Below are 11,208 nucleotides of genomic sequence, written 5' to 3' on the forward strand. Positions count from 1 at the left end.
TTTGCTAATACAATAAACCTTGCTGAAATATTCCTCAGGAGGGGCTTCCTATCTTTATCTGGGACTAAATCTCTTGGCTCTATGGACCTTTGGACTTAAAGACTTATGAACAGTAACTTTTTCGATCTGGTTCTCATTAAGTTGAACTATATGATCACTTAAATAGGTTCAGGTAAATTGAGGTTTATCTTGGTCCTATCTTGTTAAAGAAATCCTGAGCCAATTAATTGGTTTAATTTTGATTACACAGGAAATATTTCAATTACTCCTAAAATAAGCGATGTGAAATCCTAAACAAGCATCCTTTGTAGAGGAAGAATTGATTTACTCATTATGATCCATTGTGTATGTTGTGAAAGTAAGCGCTCTTGTGGGGCTGTAAGACATCTCTGGCCTACATCCATTTACTTCTAAGAAGTAAGAAATGATATTCTTCATATTTTTCATTGATATGAGCTGGAGTGTTTCTCAGGCAAAACTAATGAAGTTCCAGTATGCAAAGAATGCCCTTTTACTCAGCATGGATTAAGAATATCCTAACAAGTGTCATAGACAACAACCAAATCTACTGGGTGAGGAAGAAGAACACAGAGCTTGTGTTCTTGGAAACCATGCAGAGAAGTCTGTGAGAAGAAAGAATATTACTCACGCATTTAATGAGTGTATTGAAAAATGAACATAGTTCAAGTTTATAATGAAACTATGAGAATGAAAACTACATTTCATGTTTTCAATAGTAATTAATTCTTTTCACCTTATGTGCTAAATGGTATTAAATAATTCAAAAGATACTGGGAAAGAAAAGCCACAAAATAAAGGCACACAAAGAATTGGCAAGGCATTTTCAAAGATTCAATCCAATAGCTAATGAGGAAACCATGGAATAAAAGGAAGGAACAATAAATGAGAAAATGTTGTATGCCACAACAGACATGGATTATTATCACTATTGTGTAAATTCACAACAGCTACTAGCAAAGAGAAACAGGGGAAACAAAGTCAAGTTAATGTGCAATTGTAAAAATTATAGACTCATAAATAAAAACCAAGAGTTGCATTTTTGAATAGAAAAGTCATTAAAAATCTGTAGGAATTTATGTCCTCCCAAGAAGAAATAATGAGCACTCAAAAAGAGGTCTGACAGTGTTTTACTGGATAATTCTACATGATTAATAGAGCCTTAGGTATTATTGTCGTAACAAAACATTAACCTCCCCAAATTAAATTAATGCAAATCCCATATCATACCAATATCCAGGTGATAAAATTTGCTTTGTGTGAATAATTAAATTATCTTTTACTGCCTTATTTATACAAATACAGAAACCTATTCCGTTTGTTCATTTGTTTAACTAATATTTTTCAGCATCTTATTTTGCTAGCTGCTAGATAAATAGTGGATTCTTTCCCTTACAGAACTTAGCAGTTTTTATCCATCCTATGAGGTCTCTACACTCAGAAATACCACATAACTGTTGGGATATGTGACCTTTTGAACATAACATTATCTTTCTCTTGGGTAGCCCAAATGTAAATTGTTTACTCTAATTATATAGATACAATGAGAAGAAACCTATAACATGGTATGCAATATTTTTGGTTATAATAGCCTATTCTGGTTCAATCTTGCTTTTGGGTTTGTTTGGAACTGTTTATTTTGCTAGAATCTTGACATCTAAGATTGGCAACAAGCATCTGTTTTATGGTCTCAGAGATTTGAGAAAGAGTTCAATGCATAGGTAAACTGCACCATATATTCATCCATTCATTCTCTTTCATCATGTTAAATAAAATTAAGATCCCCCTTTATGATGACATCTGCATTCTTGCAAAGAGAAGCCAATAAAGATAAGTTAGAACTCTGGAAGAGGAAAAAAAAGAACAGTTTAAGTGGGGATAGGAATCAATAAGGCGTTTAGTAGCATGTTGAACTTCTGGTAGAGGTAAATTTCATTGAGTAGAGACTTGAAGTGTTTGGAAGGGGTGTTCCAAATAGGAAGAACAGCTGGATCTGGGTGCCAATGGCCCACAAAGCTTCATCCTGGTTCCTCAGGAGGCTGATATCTGAGGATCATTGTTCAGAGCCAGCCCAGGTAGGAAAATCCATGAGACTCTCATTTCCAATTAACCACCAACAAGCTGGAAGTAGAACTGCAACTCAGGTGGCAGAGCATTCACCTTGAATAAAAATGCTAAAGAACAGTGCCCAGACACTGAGTTCAAGCTCTAGGACTGCTAAACACACACACACACACACACACACACACACACACACACACACACACACACACACACACACACACACAGTTGGAGCCGAGACATTAAGGAGGAACATGAGTTTGAGCAGCCATGACAATGAGGAAGCTAAACAATGAGGAAAGAAGACATAAGCAGATAGAAGGTCACCGTGAACAGAGGAGGAGATTAGGTAGAGCTCATAGGGCATGTCCATGTGTGAATCATAAAAGCCTTGACAGAAATTGAGCAGAGAAATGTAATCTGATTTATGTTTCAAAAGGCTGACTGTTGTCTTGTTGAGAATATGCATGGTGAAGCAAGGTGGCAGGAAGCCTTGGCAGGAAACAATCCCAGAGCTCCAAGAAGGTGATAGAGGTCATGACCAGGCTGGTAGAGAAGGGTAACGAGATTGTCTTGTAGTTTGAAGGTAAAAATCAATAGAATTTACTGATGGGTTGAAGATGGCATGTAAAAGCTAGAGAAGAATAAAGGTGTTTACATTTAGCAGAGGGAATGACAGTGGAGAACTGTTACGTTAGTGGTTCTCATATTATAGAAAGCCTGGGAGCAGGGAGGTCAAGTGTGATCACGTGTGAGACATTTCACAGAGAGGACTGACAGACTAGCAAGGTAGTGAAGGTACCGCATGGCCGTAACAGGGAGTTGTTTGTGTCAACACTGAACTGGGAACATTCTGAGTAAGAGCCATCCCCAAATCCTTTCTATTTGGATCATACAGGAGGGGAATGCAGAGATCAAGTCTTTTGGCAAAAAAAGAATATTTCCCCATTTACTTGGCTTCAGGAGGAAGGTCTAACTCATGGCCTTCAATTTTCTTGCAATATGATTATGATTTGTGTGATCTTAGAGGGTGTTTGGAAGGCAGAGAAGATGGTAGACAGAAACCTCATTCCTTTAATACAGGACAAAAAAAACCCCAACAATATTTTATTAAGTTACAAAATATCTTCAAAGATTTATGGAACATTTCAAAGCTCATTTGAGGCAAGAGTCACAAATAACCACCTGCTTCAGTTCTACTCAGATTCTCCTCTCAAGACTCAATTGACTTGCAGTCTGGCTTCTTCGACTGGAAACTTCTTCCGGTATTTTCCTTAATGGACCAGAGAGGCACAGGAGGTGAGGAAAAGGTCACTACTTTGAAGGTCTATGAAGCTTAAAATGTTCTGGCTACAGATTTTAGCTGAACCAATTTTGTTTTCCATGGTGAAGTCTAACCCAACAAAATCTTGGGAGTATGCCCGAGGAGTTTGTGTTGAATATCTGAATTTTTGTAGGCAAAGAAGCAAAAGAATTGATTATTTTGGCAGAGTACACATTGTCAGCAAGGTGCTTCCTCACTCTTTCTGGAGTTTTCGGAGGTGTGAGAAATTATGAGAAACAAACACAAGTGTTGGAAAGAAGTTTCCAGAAAAGAGCTCCTTCCAGAAGGCCATTTTTTAAGCATTCTTGTGGAAGGGCTGGGTATCCTACTTTGAGGGGAGACAGCATGTTTAAGCATGTTTACTAATGAATATGAATAGCATTTCCTTATGGGCCATATTTTTTTTCCAGTAGGAAATGGATAATCTACTATGACATTTCAGTGGGTTGGAACAAGATAGATAAATCAAACACAAGCGGCCCTGTTTCTTTTTCAAATGAAAGATAAATGCCTTAATGGGTTAGCAATCATGAAATAGACGTAAGTATTTGTAATATGGTACTACGTTCTAATACCATCTGTCAAAAGATGGTATTTATTCAGCCACTGAAATGAGAACAGATTTCCTCGCACATTACAAAGAGGAAGTGCATTCTCGTGTTAGCGAGCATGCACGCCCTGGGCCAGCGAGTCCTAATGAGATCCCAGTGTTGACAAGCTGTGGGATCTTGATGTGATAGCTTCATTGTACTTTTCCCATTGATAAAATGATATCACAAGAATCATACCTCTGAATGTCATTTAGCTTGTCAAAGATGATAATGTATGGAAAAACCTTCTGCCAAGTGCCTAACATTAGGTAAATGCTCAATAAATAATAGTAACCTTATTCTGTGGCCAAAATTGGCTACACACAAAATGAGCAGTTTCAAAGTACTGGGAATGTCTGGAGTGAATGTATTTAGAAGAATTTTGGAGGAACTAACTTAATGACTAAAACTCAGGCATAGGCTTGGTCTCAGTAGACTGAGTTATACCAAAACAAAAATATTTCCCAAATAATAGTACTTTGAAACAATATATTCTCCCTTCCCCACCCCCACCCTTCCTCTCTCTTCTCCTTTCCTTTCTTTCCCTTGACTTTCTTTCTCATTCTATTTCTTGTGGCCTTTCCACATTCATCATGGGTCCACAGAGCTGCAGGCTGGTGAAGTAGTCTCCATGTCACTGCTGCTGCTTCTGTTTATAGGTAAGAGAGAAGGAAAGTTCTAGAAGGCTTTGAAGCAACATTTGAGTATTCTGCCCTGAAACTGACATACACTTTCCTTGCTTGCGCTCTTATCAGGCTCACATGGCCTTACCTCTGTGATTGGGACCATTATGCTTATGGAGGGTAGAAGCTGGAAATTCCATGGACAGCACTGGTGACCAACACAGGCCCAGAGATGTGGCTGTGATAGTGCCGTGTGAGACATTTTTCATATATGTTCCTCACATTATTATTGTTTTCTTTTTTCATATATTTTATTGTGATTAATAGAAGGGTTACATTATATTCATCAGGTAGAAGGTGCATTATTCACAGACATTGATACCCTTTCTCATGTCTTGGTCCCCATTTCCCTCCCCCCACCCCAACCCTCATCTTGTTTTCCCTCTTCCCTATCCTATTTCAAATAAACAAATATACACTATATCAGATAATTATAATAAAAATTATTATCTTTCAATAGTTGTACAAAGGGGTTACCATTTCACAACACAGTTTATAAATACAGTACATCATGATGTCACCTCTTTCAACATTCTCAGCCATCCCTTCCCTGCCCAACCCTCCCTCCCTCTTGAATTTTTGAAGATGTACATGGGAGTCTTGTCTGAATTTTCCCCCTCTTCAAAGCTCAGCAAAATAGAGTACCAGGAAGTGGGAGCTTGAAAGGATAGGATGTGGTCAAGGCAAATGTGTAGATGAATTGTGGGGTAGATTTTTTTTTGCGTTAAAAACTAACAAAAGTTTAGTATGCCAGTAGTGATAGATGCATTTGAGCGAGACCAGGATGTACCATTGGAGCTGACGGCACATGCCATTGTGACCTTGAGTTTTGGTGAATGCTTGACCCGAAAAGCAGTACCGTAGATTGAGTTCTTCTTCTAGAGATATCCAAAATCTTTCTTATTGTCTATAGCCTTCTTTTACCATTCCAGGCTATTTTAAATGGCTTTATCTGTTTTGATCTCACATCTAATGGGTTTAATGTGTTCTATCTGTATGGCTCCATTTGGCACGTTGTATGCTGTGGCTCATATAAAAATATTGTTATTGTTATAATGGTGAGTTCAAGCACTGAAGGGGAAATTGTGAAATAACTTGACAATGGAGCTATCATTTTTAGCAAAATGAAGTTTGGCTTCTTATTACACTAGTGAGTCCTGAAAATCAAATGGTATCTCCAATATGTATCTTAGCAATGGGCCAAAGAAGCCAAATAAAAACATTCAGTACAACATTTCATATATTATAAAATAGCTGTTTGCTTTTATTCTTAATATTTTTAAATGTTGACACTGAATCAGAAATTTAAAAGGAATAAAAAGACAACAAATGAAAAAAATTCCCTGATATATTTATTTTAAAATCTAGTCACTCTCACTTCCACGGAGATAAGAAGGGGGCTAAGTTCATTCATTGAATCCATCATGCTGATGTGCTGCCAGTTAGCTTTGAGGCAGAGTGGTTCCCTGGGTTTGGGAATGCATGGTGAAGGCTGGAAGACTACTGGCTTCTGGAAAAAGGGAGTTAGGTTCCCTGCCTCCTGATGATGTGATATTATGTTCCTATTGCTTGAATAGTCATTATGATTTCCCAACACTTTTTGGCTACCTCTGTTTCCTGCAACTGTTTGCATTATTAAGTTGATCTGGCTTATAGATATGTAGTTGCAGTCTGGAGAGAGAGTGGCTTTGGGATGTTCGTATACACTGGGTAGATTCCCTCCCAGCCTAAGAATCATGGATCATTTCTTAAAAGAGGTGAGACCCAAAACAGTTGGAGTGTTGTTCCCAAAGGGCCTCAAACCACAGATGGAAAACACTACTGAGCTAGTCTGAGGAATTCTGTGGCGGGCCAGGCACTGGTCTACTTGTGCCTTGAACCAAACAACTTTCCATGGAGGACACACTGAAGGCTTTATTTATTTAGGGGAGGATAAAGAGGAAGGCATTGCTGGACAGAAACCAGAGATGCAGGGATGTATTGATGATCCCGTGACTGGTACTTCCAAAAGCAGAAAAGAACAGTTAGCAATGGGTATCTATGAACAAATCTGGAAGAACTCTGATATCAAAAGAGAATAAAATGGTGAGATGGCAAGGCAGGAAGCAGTTATGGACACATTCTTTTAGGACTCCATGTCAAACAGAGTTTTGCACCTTCCTTTGCTCTTTTCTTTTACAAGGAAGGGGTGTGACCCTTGACAAAGGGCAAGATTTTATTTTTAATCTTTATTGAAAAGGTGATGAGCAAAGGGATTACAGTTACATAAGGTAATGAGTACATTTGTTTCTCTTTCTTTCTTTCTTTCATTTTTTTATTTTTAGTCAGTTGTGGGGCTTCAAGTCTGGGCTTGGGTGCTGTCCCTGAGCCTTTCAGCTCAAAGCTAGCACTTCACCACTGTGACACAGAACCACTTCTGGTTTTCTGGTGGTTAATTAGAGATAAGAGTCTCAGGGTCTTTTGTGCTGGGCTGGCTTTGAACCATGTTCCTCAGATCTCAGTCTCCTGAGTAGTTAGGATTACAGGTGTGAGCCACCAGTGCCTGCTCAATGAGTACATTTGTTTTTATATGCTGTTACCCCATCCCTCACTTTTCTCACTTACTCCTCCTTATGTCCCCTCTCCTAGTTGTAAGGGCTAAAATTTTTCTTTGAAGGTCATGGGACTTGAACTCTGGGCCTGGGCATTGTTGTCTCTGAGCTCTTCAGCTCAAGGCTACTGCCCTACCTCATGAGCTACAGCACCACTTTCGGTTTTCTGATGGTTAACTAGAGATAAGAATCTCACGGACTTTAGTGCCAGAGCTGGCTTTGAACTTCGATCCTCAGATACCAGCCTCTGAGTAGAGGACTAGAATTTTTAAAGCAATACTATCTATGTGTCTCATAGCTGTTCTACCTTAGCCTTTGGACTGTAAGCAAGTAATTACCCTTTTAAATTTATTTTTTCATTAGCTGTATCTCAAATCTATAAGTAAATTCCATGAGAGTAAGGGCCAAGTATGTTTTTAATTTATTTTATTTGCTGATTATCTATCTGTCTGTCTGTCTGTCTATCTATCTATCTATCTATCTGTCTAGCTATCTGTCTATCTATCTCAGGTATTCCAAATTATGTGAGGGCCTATTAGTAAACACAGATAATGTTATCTACCTTCAAAGTGATAGCCATAACTAAATTAATAATTAAATATGTTATGCTGTGTTGTTTAATAGGATACATGAGGTAAAGTGTACTTTTAAAAAATCATCTTGGAATCACAGTAAAATTGATTTTCTTGGTCTATATTCTAACAATGAGTTAAAAATCTTGCCTCAACTTTGGATTTATTTCATATTTGAATCTTAACTTCCCTGATATTTTTAGACATTTTATTATTTTTATTGTGTTTATAATTTTATCTCATTAATATATTTTTCTAAAATTTTATTACATATTTAAACCATTAGGCACTTGGTTTCCTTAGATTTGGCTTTCAGTGGTCTTTGTTTTCCTTTTCGACCTCTATGTTGTTGTCACTCTGACCCAGATGGTAACCTGGCACCTTCCTTCCCTTAATTCTTAGAAAGATTTTACTGAATTAAAAAAAAAACATCCTCCTCCTCCACTCCTCTTCCTCCTCCTCCTCGTCTTCCTCTTCCTCCTTCTACTCATCCTCCTTTTTCCTCCTCTCCCTTGTATATTTAAAACAAAATGCGAGAAGCCAAATGCCAATGGTTTACACTTGTAAACCTACTTCTTAGGAAGCTGAGATCTGAAAATCCTAGTTCAATACAGCCTGAACAGAAAAGTCCTTGAATCTTTTATCTCCAATTAACCAGCAAAAACTGGAAGTAGAGATGTGGCTCAAGCAGTAAAGTGCAGCCTTAAACAAAAGACCTAAAGAACAGTGCCCAACCTACGGACAAGCCCTAGTACATACACATACACACTAAAAGAAAGAATGAATTTTCCTGATCTTCAGAGCAGGGAAAACATTCATGTCATTGGTCTGTGGTCTATGACATGTGTTAGGAAAGAGAGGTTTACAGATGTTAGATCTGTGAATATTATCTCCATCTAATGTAGCATATACAGAAGTATTCTCATTCACGGAAATTTCCAGAGAGCTCAGAGCACATGTGCTGGCTTACTCATGGACTTGCTGTTACCTCCATGTAGATTTTATTTGTGCTTCTCTGTGCTCCTTAAGTTCAGGTTTTAAGGTGATTGTATGAAATGAGCTACTCTGCTGTGAATCAGTTAGTGACTGACATCGAGGGATGGTGTGTATCTGGTTGGCAGAATGTCTCTTTGTCACTCACCACTCCAGGCACATCCCTCCCAAAGCTGCACACTGTGAGCAAAGAGCATGCCCTTCCACAATGGAAGAGGAGCTGGCCTCCATCCAGGCTATATGGGTATCTGTGATTCCCTACTGGAACTTCCCAATAAACTCTCAAGAAATAGAAATGTACTTGTTTTTGTAACATCTTCTTGGGACTACTATCAAATTTTTCTCCTAAAGCCTAGTCAAACTCAGTTTAAAAAAAACAAGTAGAGGGGCTAGGAGTGTGGTCTTTTGATAGAGTGCTTGTCTAGCATGCACAGAGACCCAGGATTGATTCCTGTGTACCACAGACACAGAAAAGCTCAGGTGGTAGATCATTAGGCTTGAGAAAGCTCAAGGATAGTGCCCAGGCCCTGAGTTCAAGCCCCTGGACTGGTGAAAGAAAAATAGCTGGCAGGAAATGTTCTTTCCCCCTTCCATTGCAAGCTCCCAAAGGGATGTTGTGGTGACTTCCATAACCGTGTTGGCAAGCAAGTTTTGTGTGCTTTATTATGGGCTAGGGAATGCTTGCTGGATGCTTTCTGTCCATTTTCTCAATTAAATCCTTAACCTCAAGTCTGTGGGGTAAATATGATTATACCCAGTTTACAGCTGTGAAATAAGTTCAGAGAAGGTAAGTAGTTTATCTAAGATGCCTCTGCTAGGAATTACAAGAGCTGGGGTTGGGGATGTGGCTCTGTGGTAGAGCATCTGTCTAGTATGCAAGATTCTTGTTTAAAACTAAAAGTAAAAGAAGGAAAGAATGAAGTGAGGGATGGAAGGATGGAAAGAAGGGAGAAAAGAAGCAATTATCAGCACTGAGATTCCAACTTAAGCCTCCTCGTCAATCAATCTGTTTCCAGAGGCTTGATCCAGGCATGTTCTGACTGGGGATTTATCAGTATGAAATCACTAGTGCTGTGTGTTGAGACTGCTCAGTAAGCTTTCAGTTGTCTTCACCCTGGGCCAGATGTCTAGTTTCAGCAAGACATATCCTGAATCTATGGTCACAGTTCTCGTTCTACCTCTGTGTGTCTTTGTGATAGGAGGCACAGCTTTTGAAGAGGCCTAGGACCCACTGGGCCAAATATGTTGGCAGCTGATGGCGGTGGGTAGGTCAGAAGATGATTGCATGCTTGGATGGACCTGTGTCATATGTGAAATAGTGGCATATTCAAGGTCGTGCCTGGCCTGGGTCCTGTAGGCATTCACCGGGATCACTCTACACTGCTGAGTTAATTATCTTTCGAGGACCCATTGCTAATGTGCTTCCTGGTTTTCCCCTCTTTAACAGGCCCTGCTGTGAGGTACAGTAAGTTCAGGATGTCAGAGGCCACGCCACCGCCTCTGCTGGGGCAGCACACAACCCACATCCTGAAGGAAATCCTCAGATATGATGACACGGCCATCGGGAATCTGCTGCATGCTGGAGTAGTGGCCCAGCACGAAGCCATGTGACAAAGGAAAAATATCACTCTGATTTCCTGCCTCAGTCTCTTCGGAAGGACTCTGGAATGAATGAGTTGAGAGCCTTTCAAATATATGTCAGTTTTTCATTCATTACTATTTTATCTTCAGAATTTGGGTTCAATTGTAGGTTTGTGAAATTTTTTGATGAGGATTCAATCCTTTTATCCTGAATCCCAAAGAATCAAGAAGTATGATGCAATGGATACATTAATTAACTTGATTTGATCCTCCTGTAATGTACATATACCTGGAAATAACAAAATGTACAATTACAGGTGGGAAAGAATGATGGAAGAAGTGATTGTGGTCAGAAACATTGGACACATAAAATGGGCACATCAAGTTATAAGCCCCCACCTCCACTTGTATAAAACCATTTGAAGTTTAGAAAATTAAAAAAATAATAAAACTTTTTTTTTTTGTTTTTCTGGAAAAATACACTTCTCATACTAATTACTTTACTGGCCTAAATATTTGCCTGTTCCACCCAATAGCATTGAAAAAGAGCAGATCTCTTAATGTGTTCTACTTGTACAAAAAGTCCTCATTTAAATCTCTGTGAGGAAGTCAAAGCAATAAGCAGAATGACAGTTTGTGATTGATTTTAAAGGGAATACCTTCATTTCCAGCTCATGCAGTCTCCCTTAAGCTGTAACACAAGTCATGGACTTGTTGATAGCCTTTAAAATCTGAGCTCTAGTCTCCCTCTTGGAAGTATTTGCCTTGTTATATATCTTTGGTGATCTCCTGATA

At 38.9% G+C, this 11,208-nt stretch overlaps 1 protein-coding gene across 1 annotated transcript in view; it reads left to right on the forward strand.

Annotated features, from left to right (window-relative positions):
- Positions 1-10,891, forward strand: part of Sugct (succinyl-CoA:glutarate-CoA transferase) — a 552,732-nt gene extending 541,841 nt beyond the window's left edge. The window contains exon 14 of the mRNA XM_090332615.1: positions 10,280-10,891. Coding sequence (XP_090188741.1) covers positions 10,280-10,443 — 164 coding nt within the window. The 3' untranslated portion in view covers positions 10,444-10,891. The remainder of the gene's footprint in view (positions 1-10,279) is intronic.
- The last annotated feature ends 317 nt before the right edge of the window (positions 10,892-11,208 follow it).

This window comes from Megascapheus bottae, chromosome 5, assembly GCF_031878675.1.
Source record: "Megascapheus bottae isolate mThoBot1 chromosome 5, mThoBot2.hap1, whole genome shotgun sequence".
NCBI classification, from domain to species: domain Eukaryota; kingdom Metazoa; phylum Chordata; class Mammalia; order Rodentia; family Geomyidae; genus Megascapheus; species Megascapheus bottae.